The 23,295-nt window shown below is 42.3% G+C and overlaps 1 protein-coding gene across 7 annotated transcripts in view; it reads left to right on the top strand.

The window, feature by feature from the left end:
* GRIK1 (glutamate ionotropic receptor kainate type subunit 1) overlaps positions 1-23,295 on the top strand; it is a 157,213-nt gene that overhangs the window by 94,351 nt on the left and 39,567 nt on the right. For all 7 annotated transcript variants that reach the window (XM_083438600.1, XM_083438603.1, XM_083438599.1 and 4 more), the window contains exons 5-7: positions 8,219-8,272; positions 9,836-10,009; positions 12,126-12,269. In XM_083438600.1, the coding sequence (XP_083294726.1) occupies positions 8,219-8,272; positions 9,836-10,009; positions 12,126-12,269 (372 nt within the window). The remainder of the gene's footprint in view (positions 1-8,218; positions 8,273-9,835; positions 10,010-12,125; positions 12,270-23,295) is intronic.

Raw genomic sequence — 23,295 nt, 5'->3', positions numbered from 1 at the left:
GCTTCCCAGTATCAGGCAGTTTCTCCCAGGATAGAGAGTACTGAAGCCCTATTTAGGTGATGAAGATCATGCAATTAACAAAGCAGAGTGGGATTAGATGAATCAAGTATAGATTAGAACCTGTGCTTATCTGGGGAATCAACTCTATGGAGTTTATTCTTTGTTTAGGGTTTAGTGTTCATGAGGGACACCACTGATGTATCTTTCTAGGAAGTTGTCAGAGCTGGGGGAAACCCGAGAAGCTTTTTGATCATAGGTGATTAAGTAAGAAAGAAATACAGTGGTGCCTCGCAAGACGAAAAGAATCCGTTCCGCGAGTCTTTTCGTCTTGCGGTTTTTTTGTCTTGCGAAGCAAGCCCATTGACGGAGTAGCGCTATTAGCGCTATTGGCACTTTAAGGGCTAAAAACGGCTTTTTAAGCCTTGGGGGATTAGCTGTTTTGCTGCTAAAATGCTTTTAGCAGCTTAGCGATTCAGAAAAAGGGGTTTTGGAGCAAAAAAACCCTCAAATTTTTTCATCAATTTTCGTCTTGCGAAGCAAGCCCATAGGGAAATTCGTCTTGCGAAGCACCTCTGCAGACAGAAAACCCTTTCGTCTTGCGGGTTTTCTGTCTTGCGAGGCATTCGTCTTGTGGGGCACCACTGTAGAACAAAAAAATAGATAAGAAGCTGATGTCCCAGTGAGGCAATGAGAAATCTGGAGAGTAGCTGGGTTGCCCAGAGGTGGAATATTAGAAAGGTTAATAACAGTATTCCTCCCTCCTCTAGTATTATGGAAACACAACATGTTGTCTATCTATCATCTATCTATCTATCTATCTATCTATCTATCTATCTATTTTTATTGCAAATACTAGCCAGTTTAAATTTTCCTTCATGGCAAGTGCACAACAAAAGCAAAATCTCAAACCACCTCCTCCCACCACTGATTTCTCTCCTCAGGATATTATTTCTTTCTTCACCTGAGAAAGCTTAATTTTCTATTCAGTTTTTCTAGTCAAGGGCTAATACGGCCACTTCTGTCTGATGTGACATATTGTGACCAAAGAATAACCACCCTTGTCATATTCAAACAGCAAGGAAAAGCAGTAAGTAATTATAAGTATAGCTGCTTGAATTTTCCCCAAGGGTAAACTGCAGAGAGAGAATTCCATTTTCAGTATGATTATAGCCTGGAAATCTGAAGCCTTTATACGTCATATAGCAGAATATTATGGATGGTCGTTGTGTGTGTGTGTGTTTAGCTGAGGGAGAGATGATATTTTGCTTGAATCCTATCTGTAATGGAGATATGATTTCATGTTATTAAGTAAAGCCCCGGACAACATTGAATTCGTATCTAATACTTCTTTGATGGAGTTTGTAACCTCTATGATCTGGAGAAAATTGGCTGGTGGTATCTATACCAACAGATATCACCAAGCTGTTCAGTCAACAGATCTTATAACTCTGCTCAGTCTGTGATATTCTTAAATTCTTTGAACCAAAAAATTCTACGGAAAGAATTTACTAGTGATGAAAACTGAACCATCTAAGCATGCTAAGCTTGTGTCTTTTGATCTGAGTTTCAAAGTTAGTGGGAGTCAGACACCTGCATTTTCCAGTTAATTTATCAGCCTCAAGACTTTTATTCTGTATTCTGCTGACAACTTTTCTGGATTTGGAGGAAAGGCATAAAAAGGGGGGTTGAAGGAAGCCTGCCAGAGAATGGAAGGCTGCAGAGGTTAGTAATCATCTTTGACCTGAGAGAAGAGGTGGTGGCGTGTACTGCAAAGCCAACCACTTTCTTGAGATGTGGGTATGTGTGTGTGACCACTAAAGGTGTTATTTTCATTCTCAGGGAAAGTTGTACCTCCCACAGAGAGTTTCCTTTAAGTTACATAGATCTAAAACATATTAAGCCTTGAAAGCTATGCCTAATCATTCTTTTAGCTTTTTTGTGGCTCCTTCGAGCAATCAATTCTCCATAGGCATTCACCATTTAAAGAACAATTTCTTTGGCTACTCTGTCAAATTTATTGCTGTACATTTACACTAAAAGCTTGTGCACAGAAGGAGGCCACCCCAGGATAGCAATATGAGTTCATACTATACGGGGAGCACTTGAATACAACAGCAGCTGTTATCTGCTACTCTGTAGCTTGGAACTGACTCTGTTTCACAAATCAAGCATTATCACCTTGATGAAGCTTGTTTCTATCATACCCTTTCCACTCCCCAAGTAGAGGCAAGGACATTATAAGCTGCTTCCAAGTCATGGCTTCCTCAGGTGTAATGGAGCAGTTACCATTGTGTTGTTGTTGTTGTTGTTGATATTCTCATTCTAAATCAGAATATTACGATATTCATAATCACAATTTGGTAAGACTTTGACTGGCTAGTGTATAGTCTGAAGGCATATGACGCCTCCATCTTGTAGCTAAGCATGGCTGGGGGCCTGGGGCTGATCAGTGTCTAGAGAAGGCTCAACCTCGGCCCTCCAGCTGTTTTGAGACTGCAATTCCCACCATCCCTGATGTTATGTACTGAGTTGAATAGGATCCAAACTGCAGCAGTCTGATTGGTCCTAGAACAATAGGATCCAAAAGGCAGCAGTCTGATTGGTCCTAGAACAATAGGATTCAGAATGCAGCAGTCTGATTGGTCCTAGAACAATGCAGCAGTATGATTGGTTGGCAGGAACCACCCAATCATGCTCCAGATAGAAGTGAATCCACAACCTGATTGGCTTACAGTAGAATTCCGGAATTAGCCAATCATGTGCAGCCCATTGTGTAAATAATGTATATAAGGCAGATACTTTGAGGGACTGGCATTCATTCCTCCTCACCACTATGAGCTGAATAAAGAGCATGAAATCACTTTGCGACTCTGAGTATATTTCACTGGCGACGAAGGTGGGATCCCGCTGAGCTGACTGCCACACACAGCACCGCAGCACCGCCACCTGCCGCACCGCTGCCTCGCACCGTGTATCCAGGCTTCAGCTCCGGGACACAAGGAACTCAGAATGGCAACCAACAGCAGCTTCTCGCCGTTCAACCCAGCATCTGGAGACTGGGAAGCGTACGCCTCCCGTTTCACCTTCCTGCTAGAAGCCAAAGGGGTCACCGATGAAGAAGACGCCAAGAAGAGGGCAATATTCTTCAGCGTCTGCGGAGAGGAGACGTTTGAAATCGCCCGGGCTCTCCTTGCGCCTGAAGACGTCGCTACGGTTCCATACAAAACAATAATGGAGCAGCTGAAGGGGCACTTTTCGCCACAGCCCTCAGAGGTGGCTCGGCGAAATGCCTTCTACGCAAAGCGGCAAGCCCCTGGGGAAACCATAACTGGGTTTGTGACCTCTCTCCGCCAAGCCGCCCGGTTCTGCAACTTCTCAGAGCTGGAGAACATGCTTCGTGACCGCCTCGTCGGTGGCCTGAGGGATGAGAAGCTGCAACGGCGCCTCTACGCTAAGAAGAACCTAACGTTCCAGGTTGCTCTGGAGGAGGCCCTGGCAACGGAAGCTGCCGAGAGGTCGACGCAAGAGGCACGGCCGAGCCAGCCGCCCCAACCGAGGGTCCACCACGAAGACCTCACCGACGACTCAGGATCTGACAGGGAGGAGGTGCACCGAGTACAGCAGCGCACTCAAGCAGCCCACATACCACAGCTGCCTCGACGAGAAGGAGGAAACTGCGCAAGCTGTGGAGAAAGTCACAAGAGGAGGACCTGCCGTTTCCGCAACGCAGAGTGCAGGCAGTGCAGAAAATCGGGACACATCGCCCGGGTGTGTCGGGCTCGGCCCACCCGACGGCAGGCATCAGATGACCAATCCAAGAGCCCCAGGTCCCGGGGCCCAACGCACCAAGGCAACTCAACGGAGCTCACGGACTTCCAGGTATACCAGTTGCCCCACCCCAACGTAGAGAAAATTTATGTAGAGGTACAGATAGAGGGGGCCCCATGCCGCATGGAGCTTGACACGGGTTCAACTCTATCCATAATCTCGGCAAGGACGTTAAGGAAACTGTGTCCTACTGGGGGTCCCAAACTCAGGCCGGCCCCATTCACCCTCCGGGACTTCCAGAAACGTAAGGTCCCCACAATGGGGGTGGGGACCTTCAGGGTGCAATACCGAGGGCGGACGCGGCAACTGGACTTGCTTGTGGTCAAGGGCCCCTACATTAGCTTACTGGGATTGGCATGGTTTGGACCACTGGGGCTGGCCGTCACCGGGGTGAACCACACTAGCTTACAAGTGGACGTGGACGCCATATGCAAGGAATTTCCGGGGGTTTTTGATGGGAAATTGGGACAGTATACAGGGCCCCCCATTGCTCTACAGCTTGACCCCGCAGTACGACCAGTCAGGCTCAAGGCCCGCCGGGTCCCGTTCGCCCTGAAACCCCGTATAGACGAGGAATTGGACCGGCTGGTGGAGCAAGGAGTGCTGGAGCCGGTGCCTAATGCCCCCTGGGAAACCCCAATCGTCACACCCGTCAAGCCTAATGGTTCGGTCCGCATCTGCGCAGACTACAAATGTACCATAAACAAGGCCCTCACGGCCCATGCATACCCAGTGCCAGTGGTCAGCCATGTCCTTGCCACCCTGGCTGGGTCGAAAATTTTTGGCAAGCTGGACTTGGCCCAAGCATATCAACAGCTACCAGTAGATGAGGCCACAGCAGAGGCACAGACGATTGTGACGCACAGAGGAGCGTTCAGGGTAAAGCGGCTGCAATTCGGTGTCAGCGTGGCACCAGGCATATTCCAGAATCTAATGGACTCTCTCCTTAAAGGAATCCCTGGCGTCACCCCCTTCTTCGATGATGTGTTGATTGCCGGGCCCACACCAGAGGAGTTTGAGGACCGCCTCCGCACCGTTCTGCACCGTTTCCAGACGGCGGGTCTCAAGGTGAAGTGGGAAAAATGTCTACTAGGAGTGCCTCAGGTGGACTTTCTGGGATTTATGGTGGATGCAGAAGGGGTCCACCCGACTGGGGACAAGGTACGGGCCATTTGCGATGCCCCAGCGCCCAAGAACAAGACTGAGCTTCAGGCCTTCTTGGGACTATTGAACTTTTACCATTCCTTCCTTCCCCACAAGGCAGCGGTAGCAGAGCCCCTACACAGACTCCTGGACAAGCGGGCCCCTTGGGTGTGGGGCCAGCGCCAGGAGGCCGCATTCCAGGCAGTCAAGGACTTGCTTGTCTCAAACTCGGTCTTGGCACACTTCGACGAGAGGCTGCCGGTGGTGCTAGCATGCGACGCCTCACCCTATGGCATTGGCGCTGTCCTGGGACACCAACTCCCGGATGGAAGAGAGGTACCGGTGGCATACTTTTCCCAGACACTCAATGCAACCGAGCGGAACTACTCGCAAATCGACAAGGAGGGTCTGGCAATCGTGAAGGGAGTAAAAAAATTCCATGATTTCTTGTACGGGCGGCCCTTCACCGTGGTGACTGACCACAAGCCGTTGCTTGGCTTGTTTGCCCCCGAAAAGCAGACCCCCCAAGTGCTGTCTCCTCGCGTCCTCAGGTGGTCAATTTTCCTTGCCAGCTACCAGTATGCACTGATTCACCGCCCTGGGAAGGCAATGGGCCATGCGGACGCCCTCAGCAGGCTACCACTACCGGAAACAGGCCCCGACCCAGCACCTGCACAAGAGGTTATGAGCCTGGAGCTGCTTCCCGACCGCCCCATTCAGGCACAAGAAGTTGCACACCATTCCAAGAAAGACAGGGTCATCTCCCGGGTCCTGGACTGGGTGTGGAGGGGATGGCCCAGCAACAGCCCTGGGCCAGAATTCGCTGGCTACACAACTCGCAAACATGAACTGTCGGCCCACAAGGGGTGCCTGTTATGGGGAAGCAGGGTCGTTGTTCCCCAGCCCCTCCGCAAAAGGGTCCTCACAGCCCTACACAAGACACACCCAGGGGTAGTAAGAATGAAGGCCCTGGCCAGGAGTTATGTGTGGTGGCCGGGGATCGACGGAGAGATAGAGGCCTGGGTCAAACACTGCCAGGCCTGCCAAGAATCCCGCCCAGATCCCCCAAGGGCCCCAGTCCAGTCCTGGGAGTCCGCCCGAGCACCATGGTCACGCCTGCATGTGGACTTCGCTGGCCCCTTTCAGGGGAAAACATTCTTCATAGTGGTGGACTCCTACACCAAATGGCTGGAAGTCGCACTGGTACCGTCCACTTCTGCATCTGCAGCCATCCGGGTACTACGCAGGCTGTTTGCAACCCACGGGCTCCCTGACACTCTCGTCTCAGACAACGGGACTGCATTTACGTCAGGAGAATTCCAAACCTTCACAGCGCAGAATGCCATCCGCCACATCCGTTCGGCGCCATTCCACCCTGCCACCAATGGCCAAGCAGAACGCATGGTGCGGACCACCAAGGACACCCTTCGCCGCATGACGCAAGGGGATTGGGAGTACCGCCTTGCCACATTCCTTCTAGCACAGCACAGCACCCCCAGCTCAACGACTGGCCGGAGCCCCGCTGAACTACTAATGGGTCGGCGCCTTGCAATCAGGTTGGACCGCCTTCACCCCGATAGAGCTCAGGATGAGGTAGTGGTGGGGGAAGGCAGGAACCCCCGGACCTTCAAGGCCCAGGACCCAGTGTACGCAAAGAATTTTGGGGCAGGCCCTGCATGGGTACCCGCCACGGTCACCAGGGTCACTGGCCCCGTGTCGTACGAGGTGCTAACAGATGGGGGGCAATGCTGGCGCCGCCACTGCGACCAGATACGGCGACGATTCCCGGGAGATAACCAGGAGGCGGCGGACAGGTCAGAGGAGTCCCAAGGGAACAGTGGGGCAGTGAGGCCCATAGAGCAGCAGGGGCCAGCAGGAGAGGCAGAATCAGTAAATACAGAGAGGACCCGTGAGGCCGAAAGGACACCAGAACCAGAACCACGACTGAGCGAGCCAGTTGCGCCAGACCAAACAGCCCCATCACAGCCAGCATCCTTGGAACACGAGCCAGAACCGGAACCCCGGACCAGGGAACACCAGAGGCCGCAACGCACACGTAGGCCGCCAGCGTACCTTGAGGACTATGAATGCGACCTCCCGGGCAGGACTGGAACTTAGAGGGGAGGGGTGTTATGTACTGAGTTGAATAGGATCCAAACTGCAGCAGTCTGATTGGTCCTAGAACAATAGGATCCAAAAGGCAGCAGTCTGATTGGTCCTAGAACAATAGGATTCAGAATGCAGCAGTCTGATTGGTCCTAGAACAATGCAGCAGTATGATTGGTTGGCAGGAACCACCCAATCATGCTCCAGATAGAAGTGAATCCACAACCTGATTGGCTTACAGTAGAATTCCGGAATTAGCCAATCATGTGCAGCCCATTGTGTAAATAATGTATATAAGGCAGATACTTTGAGGGACTGGCATTCATTCCTCCTCACCACTATGAGCTGAATAAAGAGCATGAAATCACTTTGCGACTCTGAGTATATTTCACCTGACCACTGGTCCTGCTAGCTAGGGATCATGGGAGTTGTAGGCCAAAAACATCTGGAGAGCTGAGGTCAAGGAAGCCTGGTCTATAGGGAGGGCCCTTTGGGAAGCCCCGTGCATGCTGCCTTGAGTTCCATGATCGAATAAATATGCTCAATAAAAATGACAATACATGAAAGTGTTTTGCTGTTGTTGAAGGGGGGGGGGGGAGAGGTACTGGTTCATCCAGTGTTCCAGAGTATGTGTGTCTGCTTTCCCCATAGCTCTCCCCTCAGAAGGAGAATTGGGGGCTATGGACAGGGAGTACAACCTTACAGTGGGAAAGCAGCAACATGTGTTAAAACAATTCCTTCATTCACTAGTGCTGATTTCTATGCTGCTGATTATGTACAAAGCAGAAACCTACCCGCACAAATGTACCAAATATGTTTTATCTGACAATTCTCCACTCCAGAGTTTGAAATCTTGTCCCAAACCCCTGTTCCCTCAAAAATGAAACCTCACTTTCCCATTTCCATTTTTTAAACTAGCATACAGGTAAGGAAAGTAAGATAAGGCACAATCTAGATATGAGGCTATTATCCCTCAGCACCACATACAGCACCGTGCTATTCTGTAGATCTGCAAAAGCAATATAAGCCCTGCAGTCACCTGCCATACAAATATGCTCATAATTTCTCGTGTAGATTGCTTATTATTTGTGTTGTGCTTCTCTCTCTTGCTTATCTCCTTCCCAATCTGCTTTCTCAACAGATCCTCTCCATGGGAATGATGACTGAATACTATCACTACTTTTTTACAACCCTGGTAAGACATTTTGATAAATTTGTATCTATTACAGCAGTAGTAGCTAAAGACCTTCATCCCCTATGATCTGTGTGTCAACCATTATAGATGAAAAGTGCTTCTTAACTGTATTACTGTTGATAGCAAAACCATCTTGCAATAGAGGTGGCCTAGTATATCTGTCACACTCACCAAACCTATTTCCACCCCACTCTCATTTCTCTGTGCTGCATAGGGGAAAATAGAATTGTATGCCTGTGAATCCATACTTCAAAACCATATCTAAGGAAATTGGGGGGGGGGGGGGGATGGAGAGAACCAAATCTAGACTATTCAAAATTAGGTCATCTTATTTAACTAATTATAGTGCTTCTCTATATTAGTGGAAATGTTAATATGCTAGAGTCATGCTACCCCATCCTAGTATTGCTATGTGATGAAGGCTAGGCAAAAATATTCCTAAATAAAAAAATATTTTTAGCTGTGTTCTATGAGACATAGGAGATATAGAAAGGAAACTAATTTGTCATCCCTTGTGAAACACTTCGTTGTTGCTTAAAGCCAATTAAACACGTTTTAGCTTATGCAATCTTTCCTTCCATAGGAAAGACTAGCAAGCTTTTGCTTTGTATTCTATAATTTAAAGAAGCAATTGCGGTATTGTAAACATTGCGAAGTTTTAATAGTGTGACTGAAATCCTGCCAGAGATTGACAATGTTTATTCGCAAGACTGTTGATATCAGCATCAACAATACTTTTCCTTGAAACAAATCCTGACAAGTGTCTCACACTTTTTGGGGGGTCCATGACATTGCTTATGAAATGTGTCACAAAAATAATATCACTTAAGGCCTCCATTATATCCCTGCTTTGCAAACTTCTAATGCACACAGAACTCCTTCTTCACCAGCTTGAAACATATATCAGACACAGTGACTGCATGTTACCAAAGCTGGCAAGGCAGCAGAAATATGGTGCTCATAAGTACTAAAACTGTGTTGTTCATCACACTGCTGTAAGCTTTTTTCATTCTCAGGGCTGGAAAGTTTTCTTAACATTGACCAGCCAATTTTTCAAGCTTTTCTTTCTTTTCTTTTCATTTGTAATAGCTGTAACATTATTACTGGGATAATATAAATCAATACCAGGTACTGCACTGAAACTTGCTTATAAAATAATGTTGTGAGCATCTAATGTTTTATGTTCCAACAAATCAAACATGAGTTATGTTATAAATCCTACTGTGCTCAAAGTTATTCAGATTTTATAATGAATGTCATTTCTGGTGAGCTTGGAGTCTGGTGAGCTTAAAGTCAAGGTGGGGAAAATAAATCCTACTCAGATCAAAGCTATTCAGATTTTATAATGAATGCCATTTTTGGTGAGCTTGGGATCAAGGAAAAACAGTACAGGGCTAGGAAAAAACAATTCCTTGGTTCATGAGCCATGGCTTTGAAACCCATTACTACTCTAGGTTGGCACTACTAGGCTACTGGCTTGACTCAATATATAGGATGGTTCCTTTTATCATTAATACAATCTATTCCTTTATTTCCCCCCAAAATGAAACCTTGATGATTTAGGATTTGTTTGCACTAGACCTGGAACCCTACAGATACAGTGGAGTCAATATGACTGGATTTCGCTTACTCAACATTGACAATCCACAAGTGTCATCAGTTATTGAGAAGTGGTCAATGGAACGGCTACAGGCACCACCCAAGCCAGAGACGGGTCTCCTAGATGGCATGATGACTGTAAGTGAAAGAGCACTGTCTACTATATCCACAATGTTGGCAGAAAATGGTGTCTGCTCTGTGGTCTTTCACTTGCTTGATGAAGACTTTTTTATTTTAATGTCTGTTGAAAACCTCTTAAAAATGTTTTCTGGTGTTGCTTAAAAGATTTGCTATACTGCTTTTAATCTCTTCTGCTGGAGGTTTTATGCTGTAGTGGTGGTGGTGATTTATTTCAGGTTTATAGTTGTCTTTTACAGTACAATCCTATGCATGTCTACTCAGAATAAGCTCCACTAAATACAATGAGGCTTACTCAAAGGCAAGTGTGTATACAGAACTGGAGCCTTAGCAAATCTAGCACTCTGTGCCACCTAGAGAATTGTTACTGGGTAGCATTGTTAATAAATCATAGAAATGTAGAGTTGGAAGGGACCCTGAAGATCATCCAACCCAATAAAGAATAAGTTTGTGCCTTTGACTGTTGGAAATTTCAGCAGGTGTAGCTCTTTTCCTCATGTACAGTGACAAGCTACATCTTCTGTGCAGGATGACTCTGCTCGCATGTCAACTCAGTGTGCAACAGCTGTGTAAAAGGCAAATTCAATGCTAGCAATCATTAGGAAAGGGACTGAAAATAAAACTGCCAATATCATAAAGCTGTTACACAAATGTATTGTACAAGCACAGTCGGAATGCTGTGTACAGTTCTGGTTGCTTCACTTCCGAAAGGATATTCTAGGGCTGGAAAAGGTTCAGAAAAGGGCAATCAAAATGATCAAGGAGATGGAGCAGCTCCACTATGAGGAAAGGTTACACAACATTTGGGGTTTCTTAGTTTAGGGGGGAAATGAGTAAGAAGGCGCATGACAGAAGTGTGTAATATTATAAAGTGAAGAAAGTAAATCCTCTCTTATAATATTAGAGCCCATTGTTGTCCAGTGAAGTACAATACTAGAATACTGAAACAGGCAAAAGGAAGTATTTCCACAAAGAGTGCATAGTTAAAATACAGGCAACTCTCAACTTACGCTGGGATTATGTTTCAGGGATTCCCTGTAAAGCCAAAACCGTATATAGTTAAAAACACATAGGGTTTAATGGCAGGTGGGACTGCTAAAGTCTTTTTCCCCCAGATGACTGCCCCCTTTTTATTTTTCATTTTTTTAATTGTCAGGCGTGTGTAGCTAAATGTGCACAAGTTAAATGTGTGTAAGTTGCTAGTTACCTGTATTGTATTCGTTCCCACTGGATGTACTGATGACCACCAACCTGGATGGCTTTAAAAGAGGATTGAACCAATTCATGGAGGATAAAGCCATAATAACTTAGGTTTTACATCCACTTGCAGAGGCAGTGTGCCTCTGAATAATTGTTTCTAGGAGCCGAAAGTGGGGAGAGTGCTGTTGTACTCAGGTCTGGTTTGCAGGCTTCCCAAAAACATATGGTTGGCTACTATGAGAACAGGAGTAGATGAGCCTTCGGTCTGATCCAGGAGGGGTCATCTTAGGTTTTTATGAAGGTTATTATAGGTAAACAATTTAAAACTGGCTCCCATTTGTAGTTTGTGGTTAAAGCCAGGTCCTAGATCTGAAAGATTATATGGGAAGCACTGCTCACAACAAGTTAAGACTTTAAATTTATTCTCAAACAAAGCTATTGATTTTACGCCAATCCTAATTTGTGCACCAACAATGATCACAGATCTGTACTATATTAAGAACTGTTAGTAAATTCAGATCACATTTGATTGCTAAACTATCTAGTATTTATAAGTAGTGTAAGTAGGTCAATGAAGCATAGAATTAATCTATTAATTTCCCAAAAGATTTGCAGTGTGTGAAGTTTTATAATAAATAATAATATGTCTCATTAAACAGATGAGTCTTTAACTCTATCCATTGGTCTTATAGACTCAACAAACCTCTGTCGTTTAAATGTATAATTGCTCACTAAGGGCCCGATCCAAAGAAGTTTTGCTGGTTCCGAAAACTAATGTCTAAAATTAGACATTACTCTTACATAATCACAGATAATTGATGAGAGTACTACAAGCCTTAGACATAGGGCTCATATTTTGGATGAATGAAGGGGAAACATGTTGTCTTAAAAGTGTTTTCTATTTTCCCACATACAGACAGAAGCAGCTCTCGTGTACGATGCTGTTTACATGGTTGCAGTGGCTTCCCAGCGTGCCTCCCAAATGACTGTCAGCTCCCTGCAGTGTCACAGACATAAGCCATGGCGTTTTGGACCCAGATTTATGAACCTGATAAAAGAGGTAAGCATGGACCATTTGCTGGAATTCAGAATAGCCTTTTTCTCTATTGCTGTTTAATACACTAGAAACTCTCTCTACCACACAATGCTTGGTGTCATTTCTAGTGCTTAGCTAACAGCAGAATATTCACATATCCTCTTTACTGAAGGAAATTCCTGGTACAGTATTTAAAACTTCAGCCTACAATTTGGTACAAAGCAAACCTGACGTAACTTTTGAAGGGCCATTAAAAGCAAAGATCACCCCTGCCCTCTGCATTTGAACTATTAGTTTAAGGTTTCTAGTGAACTTTCCACTGGGAGTTGGGGGGTGATTTTCATTTTTGTAAGCCTGTATCAGCACACAGAGCTTGGGGAAACCAAAATATAATCATTTTCAGTTAAAATGTTTGATACTAGCACCAAAGAACATAAATATTGAAATGTGAGTATCAAATTTGTCTCTTTTTAAACATCAGTTCTTAGAAGTTAATTTGTGTGATATTTTGATTATTTCAAGCATACAATTTCTATACAATAATAGACTTACACAACTGTATATTCAGATCTGATGAGTACTGTGCTTTGCTGAAACAAGCCAACTTCAAACAATGGCTTATGAAGCTTCAGAGTAATTTCATGTTAGCATGTGCTCACAACACTAAATTATGGTTAACTGTAATTCCAAGTGAAAGCTTTCATTCTCCTGTTCTCTTGTATGAGTCAAATCTCTCTTATGCTTGTTCCTGTCACAAGAAACATTAGCTGATTGCGATGTCCAAACAGAGCTAATGCCTGAATTTCTACACATTTTTCTGTTTTTAGAAACTCAGCTAATCCTACTCCATATACAAATACGGTATATGTTTCACAACATCTATTCAATCATCTTAACCCAGATTTACACTCCAAACCCAATTCCTCACTAGTCTTCCACATTAATTTCCCACAGTATCTAGCATAACAATAATAATGAGGTTGTGGGAAAGTTTATCAAAACATTTGTGAAACATTTCCAACCAGACTGTGTCATTGCTTAAGCAGTTTTCATAGAATGCCTTAATTATGTTATGCCCCAAAGCAACACAGCTTCTCAGTAAATGTAGTTCATGGTCTGATATGTGACTTTATTGTACAATTCACATTTATTGTGTACAGCTTGATTCTGCATGGCACATGAGATCTGACCTAATTACTGGTAGTTTCACAGATAATTTATTTTATGGTCTATAAAACATTAACTCAAAAGGCTCAAGCTTCTTATCTTTTGAAGTGTGTTTTTTTTGTACTTAGCAAAAGAGAAAAATGACAATCACCATGATGGATTGAAAACTGCAGCACACCACTATGCTGCGCTATTTCCACAGCAGTAATTGCTTTCAAACTGTAGGGTGTAATAGATAATGCCAAAGCTTATCTATGCCTTCCTATTTTTGCTGCAGTGTGTACATATGTATTTATTTATTAAGAGGATTTATATCTCACTACTTCAGGCAACCGCCTCACAGAGCAACTAATGAAGTTCTTAAAACAATAACAATCCAAGCAACAAATCCCTTTAAAGAGCAACTAGATCAGCAGGGAAACTTGCAATCTGAGAAAATTAGACATAAAGCCCAAATATCTAAAAGTAAGAAGAATAAAATGATACTGTATAGTGCATATGTGTGAACACTGAGCTATTCTGAAACCTTTGGAAAGGTAGCATACGGGCAGCTACACATTATGTGAGAGATCTGTGATTCAATTTCAAGGCATTTCTTAAAAGACAAAACTCCAATGCATTTGTAGGGGACTGAGAATTTCTGAAGAGCTAATAGAAAAGAAGGGGACCGGGTGGCGCTGTAGGTTAAACCACAGAGCCTAGGACTTGCCGATCAGAAGGTCGGCGGTTTGAATGCCCGCGACGGGGTGAGCTCCCGTTGCTCGGTCCCTGCTCCTGCCAACCTAGCAGTTTGAAAGCACGTCAAAGTGCAAGTAGATAAATAGGTACCGCTCTGGCGGGAAGGTAAACGGCGTTTCCGTGTGCTGCTCTGGTTCTCCAGAAGCGGCATAGTCATGCTAGCCACATGACCCGGAAGTTGTACGCCGGCTCCCTCGGCCAATAAAGCGAGATGAGCGCCGCAACCCCAGAGTCGGCCACGACTAGACCTAATGGTCAGGGGTCCCTTTACCTTTACTAACAGAAAAGAGGTGTTAAGTCCTTTTCCTCTGTGCCTCTTTCCCTGTCAGACCTGCAAACATACTTAGCTGCTCCTTGTGCAGCAATCAGCATTTGGGAGGAGAAATTTTGATCAGGAAATCACAGCATCCGCTACTCTGAAGAAACTTTTAAATTGCCCCAAGCTTTTCTGTTCAGGCTTAATTAGACAGCTATATCAGTAGGAGCTGTGTGCCCACAAACAGTATTAGATCCCCTCCTTTGAAATTCTCCTGTCAAAGGAGTTTTAGTTTTATCTGACTGCTGAGTATCACAAAAGGAAGGATCTCTGCAATAACCACAAAAAAAAAAAAAATTGCCACCAAGGAATCTAGAATCACTATATTTGCCATTTAGCAACTAATTTATATATATTAGAAAAGTAGATTGCTGATTTACTTTTTTTCCTCCTCGCTTTTGCTAAGTAAGAGGTATGGGATAGGGAGTAACAGTTGAGGCAGCACCAGTCTTACCTAGAACTTATAGCCCTGCAGTACTAGACGTTTTAAAGTAGACTTTATTGAATTGTCTGCTTGTCCCTTGATTTTGAAAAATGGCTGTGCTTTAGATGCAACATCTTACCATGCACTTTAAAGAACAAATGTCCTGTAATATCCAAGAATGTACAAAAAATAGTTAATATTGCAACAGAAATACCATTAATGTTACTTTACACAAACCCTGGATATTATGTATGAGTGTGGGGAACATTAAGCTTTCGCTGGAGAAATATATGCTTGCTGGAACCCTTTGGATATTCCTGCTGATTTAAGGTAACCTAACTAGAGTTCACAAGCCAGGTTTTGTGTGGGTGGATATTATATACAGTACATTGCCTAGGATCAGCATTCAGTTACAATCAGACGGGGAGACTAAATCCTTTCCAGAAGTTCCTGTTCCTGTGACCTAATGTCATTTGATATCTAAATGATACTCTAATCCTTCGCCCCCTCATGAAACAGTTTGCAAACAAATCTATATTCCCTGCCAGACAAAGAGGGAAACAGGTCATTCTCTTGCAAAATAAAATTTATCTTTTTCTTCAGGACAACTAAAATCAGTTTGGAGGAATTAAATTTAATTCCTCAGACAGCTGCCTTGCTATTTAACTCTCTGTCTCCAGGGATGGCTAACCTGTGATTCTTTTAATGAAGATAACCTATGAGCCCCAGCCAGCATGACCAATAGTTATAGATTATGGGAGTTGTATTCCAGCTACACCTGAAGGACCAAAGGTTAACCAGGCCTGATTTATAGGGAGAAAAGCTATTTAAAAAACCCAAAGCAGAAGAGCACCACCACCAGGCTCCATGAGCAAGGAAATGAGATAAATGCAAAATATACACGCCCCTCATAAGTAAAGTATTTGGGATATACTAAAGATTCCCATTAGCAGCAAACATAGAAGGGACTGTAGCTATTTGTCCAACTATAAACCCTTTGTGAAAACTAGCTAAAGGAGAAATAATCATAAATAAACAGTAGATAAACAAAAGGAGCCAGAGGCTCCACAGTCCCCTTGAGCTTTCTCTGAATATATTTGTTACTTTTCCCCAATATATATATGACATTTTTGCATTTCTCCAACTCCAAAAACCCTACAATTATGACGTGCAATAAATATGGATTTAACATTGCAATTATACAGTACAATAGATATGGATTTAACTCAAAATAAAAACTTAATTTGTTAAAGTTAACATTTGATGATGATTTGAACAATTTTCACAGCATGGTGATTACAGAAAAATAACAGGCAGGTTTGCATGAGGATTGTTAGTAGAACTCAATAAACCTATGAGAGCTTTATAATTTGATAAGAAATATTAGCATGAAAAATATGTTTAATTATGCCTTGAAGTGCATATTCTAGTTGGTAAAATGTGCAATGAGTTATGCAGTCATTATAGTAATTATACAGTAAGTAGACGAAGAATAATAGAAAGCCAAAGAAGGAAGAAATCCAAAGCTAGCTGTTTATTATTGTGCAGTGTGCTAAACTAAATGAAAAAAGGAAACTGCATATTGGAAAAGAAACTACAGTCAAGGCCTGAAAGGCACATCCACACTTCTATAATTTTTATACTGGCTTAATTGTTGTGCCTTCCCCAAAGAATCCTGGGAACTGAAGTTTGATTATAGCACTGAGATTTCTCAAGAAGCACACGCAGAACTTCAGTTTCCAGAATGTCTTGAGGAAATGAAATGACTATTAGCTGCACTATACATATCCATGAAGACTTAAAAGTCTTAAATACAACTACACTAACACATACACATGAGTTGTGAATCGGGCTATGCATCTGGCTCAGGGAATTAGATAACTTTCCAGGGTCATACTTCCAAGGAAGAAAGGTGACTTTGTGGCTCACAGATCAGATCAGTGACTCACAGAATTGCAGTCCTTGAGGAATGTTGAGAGATATGGTTAATGGGAATGAAGACATTTTATACTCTACACACTAAACATTCTTAAATTTAGACTTTAATTGAGCTTCACATGCCAAATTTATTGACTGCTGCTAACACAGTAGGGATTATATAGTGGAAAAACTCTCAGCTGCCATCTGTCCAGGAATGGCTGTTAAAAATGTCTGGAACTAAGTGAAATGGATAAGTTGATGGAAGGTATTCATAGAAGATCTTATTATTTGTATTGCTTTATTTATTATTGTTTACTGGAAAAGTAACTATGGATAAATGCTGGATATTTTGTTTTTGTAGTAATAGCTGATATTGTAACTGCAACAGTATAATAAAAAAATCAAAATATGAAGAGGTGGGGAAATGCCAATTCAATCTGTCCAGATTTTTCATGACTCCTATGAATTCAATTGAATGAACTCCCCACTCCCACCTTAACACTAGATCATCCGGTTGTTTGCTCACGCATAGTCTTTATGTTCTCTTCAGATAAATGTATGGCTGTTTTCCAATTGCTTTTTACCAATATGCGGCCCAGCCCATCTGGCAAAGATTGCATTGGGGTGGTTCAATGTGTAGCTTTTCAGAGGTATTCATCTCTCACTTCCTCCCTAATTGCAGCTCATTGACTAATACCTGATAATAATAAGTTTAACTAATAGAAATGGAAAATGAAAGGGTAGTTGCATTAAGAGATGGATTCTATAGGGCATAAACTGGACATCCTTCAGGAGACATATACTCTTGATAGTGGACGTGAAAGAAGGTATAGAGGTAGGATAAAACAAAAGGCAAGTGGAAGAAAAAAAGCAATGGAGGAGGGGGAAGTATAAAGAACTGGAACAAGGAAGCCAGAGAGTGTTTGGAAATATAGATACCTATTTATATTTAGTACCGGTTTGGAACTTACTATTTTGAATAAAGAAAAAAATTGAAAGGCTCAGCCTGTTCTTTAACATATCACTTTAAAAAAACCCATAATCTTAAAAAATAAATGTTTAAAATTTAATTCAAACCAGTGAAGCATGATATGGATAAGTGTGGTTTGCCTTAGAATCCAGCCTCACATTCTAGCATATAGGACTGAGCTTAGGGTTTAAAGGACATAAAACTAAATGCAAAAAGCCAGGTGTATATACCGTAGTTCTGGTAAAGTGGTTACAGTATTGGATTAAGATTGGAGAGCTCCAGTTCAAAATTTCCGCATGCAGCTCAGTGGGTGGCCTTGGACCTGTCCCTCACTCAGTCTAACTCTAACAGTTGTTGCAATGATAAAATGTGTGGTGGTGGTGAGATCTTGTATACCACACCAAGCTCTTTGCACTAAGGGCAGAAGAAAGTGTAATTAGTCAGCTTAACCCCATTCTATAAATTCCACAGAAAATAAGATCAATATCTTAATGCTTTGAGCTAAGCATATACACAAAAACACACACAGAGCTCACATTGGGTAGTTTGTAATGGCCCAGAGATGGTGTGCGCTTTGTAGTACTTTCAAGCCTGTTTATTCTTTTTAGCTAGTATAACACAAAGAAATGTCTGCTTCACACCAACTGCAAAAGACTTTTGGGTTGGACTGAGCTGCATATAGAGTAGCTCAGTGTGGGAAAGTTTCCCTAGAATGACTGACTACTCTAATTGGGTACAGTCACAGCTAAAAACTTCTGACTGATCTGATGGCTACTGTTGGCTAGAAACCATGGTGTAATATTGATTCTCAATGATGCATGACTAATAAATTCAGAGAAAGTGAAACAATGATCTCAATCAATGGTACAATGATAGTTTTTCAGGGAAAATTGCATTTGCTTGAATTTAAGATCGATACACATTCATATTCAATCAGTTTTTATTAAGGTTAATAACCTCATTTAAAAATATAGATTCCAGATATTATTGCAGTGACAATTTATCTTTCAAATACTGCACCTATAGATGAATTATGCTTATTGAGACAATTTTGACCACTGAAAGTTAGCATCTTCTGCACAATTTGTTAGTTATATTAGAAATTAATGCTTCACTTGCATGCATATGTGGTGCCACTTTGTGCATGTATAACCTTGGTTCAATAATCTGTGATAGCTAGCTTATCAACTAGGCAATAAAGGAAAGAGCTAAATCCAAGTTTATGGTGCCTTTTCCAAACAACTACCAAGCATGTTGACAATCATCTGAGCAACATTTTCCACGCACACGGTCTGAAGGTGGATTACACCACTCTTTTGCAGGGACTAAAAATTCACTGTTCTACAGTGACTGCCTTCTGCTGATGCAACTGTCATTGGCAGCTATTAATTAATGCCTGTTTCTGACAAGAGGCAGCTATTGTCCTACACCAGGCATGTCCAAGCAGTCGATCGCAATCTACTGGTTGATCGCGGGTGTCCTACAGGCTATCCTTCCCCAAAAAAGCTTGACAACTCTCAGAAATGACAATGGGTAGATCACTGCCAGTTTTATACTGGAAGTAGATCACAGTCTCTTGGGAGTTGGAAGGGCCTGTCCTACACCATCTCTCTGTCCATATTGATATAGACCATGGAAGAGATGCTCCCCATATGATGGAGCCAAATCATATGGTAAGTGCTTGTACATGACACGAAGAAGGGGAAATCATCATGAAGTTGCCATTTTGGTTACATCACCATGGCAAGCATAACACACATCCCAGCTCTCTGGCACAATATTAATATTGTGGGCCAGGCAGTCTCACTGGGTTGCCGGTCAACAACTAACTAAGAAGTTACACCATCGAGAAACATATTTTCACAACCTGTTCTATAATAATTAGAGAACCCTGGGGAAGGTAACTAGTACCTAAGAACTTTACAATACTTTGCAAGTGCTTCAGTCTTGTCCAGATTAGTTGCTGGCATCTTCTCAGTTGCTAAGTGCCTCACATATTTTACCACAGACTGTCAAAACTTTCACTTAACCAAGAACTACTTGAAAACTCACAGGCTGCTTTTTTGAATAGAAGGGCCACAGTTGGTCTAGTACAGTTACATAATTACTAGGCCCAAGGTCATTTAGTTCAGGATGTGGAACTTATTCTGCCACAAAATACCCATTTCACAGAAAAAGTGGTGGAACTTAGAACCTCCCACTTGAAACAAACAACAGGAAAAATGTCTGCACCTTTCTTTTCTTTTTTAAAAAATGGGAGGGGCAAGGGGCCTTGGTTAACATCAAGGAGGATATCTGAAGGCAGCATGGTGCTCATACTATTTTAAAGTATTTTGAAAATAAAATTCAGTATGTGTTTTTATTTTGAGCTCCTTTTATTTCATTGGAATGCGTATGTTGCTCTATATGGAACATTCAGGATTAGTAATAACAAATAAATCAGCTAAAATCAAATTAAACTGCAAAGACAACAGATGTTAAATCCCCAGAACTCTGCCAACTGGTCTTAAAATTTGGTTAAAATAGGAATATAGGAAATGTTCCCTGAAGAAAGTGTCAGGAACAAGTGAAGTTCCAGTATTCTTGGATAGATATCAAGGATGTCTCTTCAAGCACCATCACTAACTGAACGGGTCACATGCTCTAGTGAACGGCAGGACACCAACAAGTACGGTATGCAGCAGGAGAAGGGGAGTCAGTGATTTCTCCTAGGAAAAGGAAGCTGCTTGCCCGCCCCAACCTTTTTCTGGAGAATAAGCCCTGTGAAGGAGCCCTGTTAGGGGATTTTTCCTAATCTAGCTTTTACTCTGGCCATCAAATGTTCATTGATGACACATTCACACTTTGAAATTAGTTCAAAGTAAGATATTGCTGGGACTTCTGGTCAAATAAGTTGGGATCTAATGCTTAACCCAATTACTTTTGAGCAATTTTATAGATTGGATTACAGCATCTGTAACTACAAAAGTGGACAGTTTATTGCTTATGGAGGGTGTCAGTTAATGAGAAGAGCAGGCCCACCAGCAAGTCAATAGGAAATGTGAGAATATTTTCTGAGACAGAGGTGACAAAGGGCCTGTCAACTGAAAATTGATAATTCTCTGGCAGAACCATCAGGAGAATGACTTTTCAGTGAGAGCTCCTACAATAACTACCATTTACACTCCTGAAGAGCCTATTCTGTGAACCTTAAATCACCACAGACCTCTTAAAAATCCCACCCTACTATCCATAACACTACGTAAAGGATTTAGGTGCCATGTGATTATGATATTGCTGTGCACATGATAATATTCATTTCAGTAGATTCAGTTCTACAGATAAAAAAGATAGAAACTTAATCATACTTCTTTCAGTTTTGTGTACACCATCCAGGTTCATAGTAGATAGCTATCTACAATGTGTTTAATGCAGAATAGGAATAAATATATAGCTGAGAGAACCTGTAATTAGAATTGTAAAGCAGACACTGATGAGTTTGCTCTATTATAATATATTGTGAGCCTTCCTGGCATTTTTAAGCTATTTCATGAAGGAGCAAGCTAAATGAGGATAATAAAGATTGTCTACACTTGAAAATCTATTTTCTTCTAGTGTTACAATGGAAGTCACTAGGAACTAGCCAAAGGCCAGTTTGTATCCACAGGAAACATTGGAAGAGAAGACTGCACCTGTACTGGAACTGTTTTTAAATATGGAATTGTTTTAAAATGCTTACATTATTCTTAAACATGGAAGTGTTGTTGCTTATTTATTTAATATATTGAACTGTTTTAAATTGTTTTTACACTTTTGTGGTTGTAATGGTTACATAATTGCTTATTTTATTGTTGCAACCCACCTTGGGACTTTATGGTAAAGAGTGGGCAAGAAATAAAAAAATAAATCATATATAAAATATTTCTTGCATTAGAAACCTTTCAGAGTTTTTAAAAAGAAAGCCGTATAAAAGAAACTGCAGCAGTTTGTTGCCTCAGATGGAACACAAAGCACTCTCTCTCTCTCACACACACACACAATCACACACACACACACACACACAGAGAGAGAGAGAGAGAGAGAGAGAGAGAGAGAGAGAGAGAGACCTGGCTGTAGCCAGTGCCTGGTCAATTAATTTATTTTGACATTGAGGCAGAAACTTCACAAATACAACTATAATAATGTAAGTAGCTAGCCATTTCTTGTCCTTTTATAAAGTCCCAAATCAGGTGCCTGAAGCAGTCTCCTTAGTCTGCCCAGTGGTAGGTCTGGAGCCTGCATACAAGTCCACCTCTGCCAGCTTTTTCTTAACAGCATCTTAAGGCTTACCTTTGACTCAGGCTATCACATATATTATTTAACTCTCAACAGTGATGCAGTTATTCATAGCAGATGAGGCTAAAAGAGGTATATGTTTGTGTGAGGACAACAAGAACCAAAAATGTTGGTTGTAGCCTTTATGCCCAACTAACAAATTAATCATTTCATTACTCTCAGTAAAAGAAAGGAACTGTTAAGTATGTTTCATGCTACCACATTTGTTAGTGTGCTGTGTAACAAGAGAACACACAACCATGTTTTTTGTGGTTGCACCATATAATGGAACTCTCTCCTGAGTTATATTCACCTAGCATCTTCTTTTAGGCACTAGGAGAAATCCATCTTGTTTACCTGAGGTTTGACGGTTAAAAGTGATTTTTACTGCTCTTTTTGTTTCTGTTAGTTTGGCTGGTTTATATCTTAGGTCTTAATGTTTCTCTTTCTTTGACTCTTTTGGTTAATCAGTATTGGATTGTTTTAATTGCTTTAAGTGCTATCTAATTTGTCAATTGATTTTGTAATTGTTTTGTGTGTGTGCATGGTTTTCTTCTGGACTTTGTAAGTCACCTTAAAAGCAAATTTGGGTGGAAAGTTGAGGCAGAATTTTTTTTAATAAACAAAGTAAATCACCCACAAAACTCCATTCCTGTCTTTCCCTCCTCCACCTTTCTACAACTTCTCACAACAATGCATTTGATTTTCACAATTCTCTTCCCTCTGTCCACCCCTTCATAGGCAAATTCTCCATTATGTGCTCCCACCAAGGGCTATATTAATGCCAGAACTCAGCCCAGGTATCTGCCTCCATTAGTTAACCATTCAATCCTCAACAAAACTTTTTTGCAAAAGTTCTGAACTCATTTCCTTGCTCTCTTTAGTTCCTTACATGGACACACTGCTGTTTTCAGTAAACTACCCCAGTTGCGCACACTTACTCCCTTGTATTTTGGTTAAAATGTGTTGGATCTGGGCCAGCTCTACGAGACATACAGTGTGTCCTCTGGAATAGAGCCAGGGGTCACAGTGAAAAACAGATTCTTTAGCGCAGTGTTTCCACTAAATTTAGTCCTTCTTGCTTATTCCCTGAAAGCAGAAAAGTGGTTTGTAGATGCCGACTGATAGGGTTTCTTTGTGTAATAAATTGGGTTAATGCCTATCAGAATGGCATCTCTGTTAATTTTTGTAATTCCAACAGTGCAAAGATTGGCCTGAGACC

The sequence above is a fragment of the Podarcis tiliguerta genome (assembly GCF_965153285.1).
Source record: "Podarcis tiliguerta genome assembly, chromosome: 4".
Taxonomy (NCBI): Eukaryota; Metazoa; Chordata; class Lepidosauria; order Squamata; family Lacertidae; genus Podarcis; species Podarcis tiliguerta.
The sequence above is the reverse complement of the archived record's forward strand: the minus strand, read 5'-3'. Positions and strand labels throughout refer to the sequence as shown.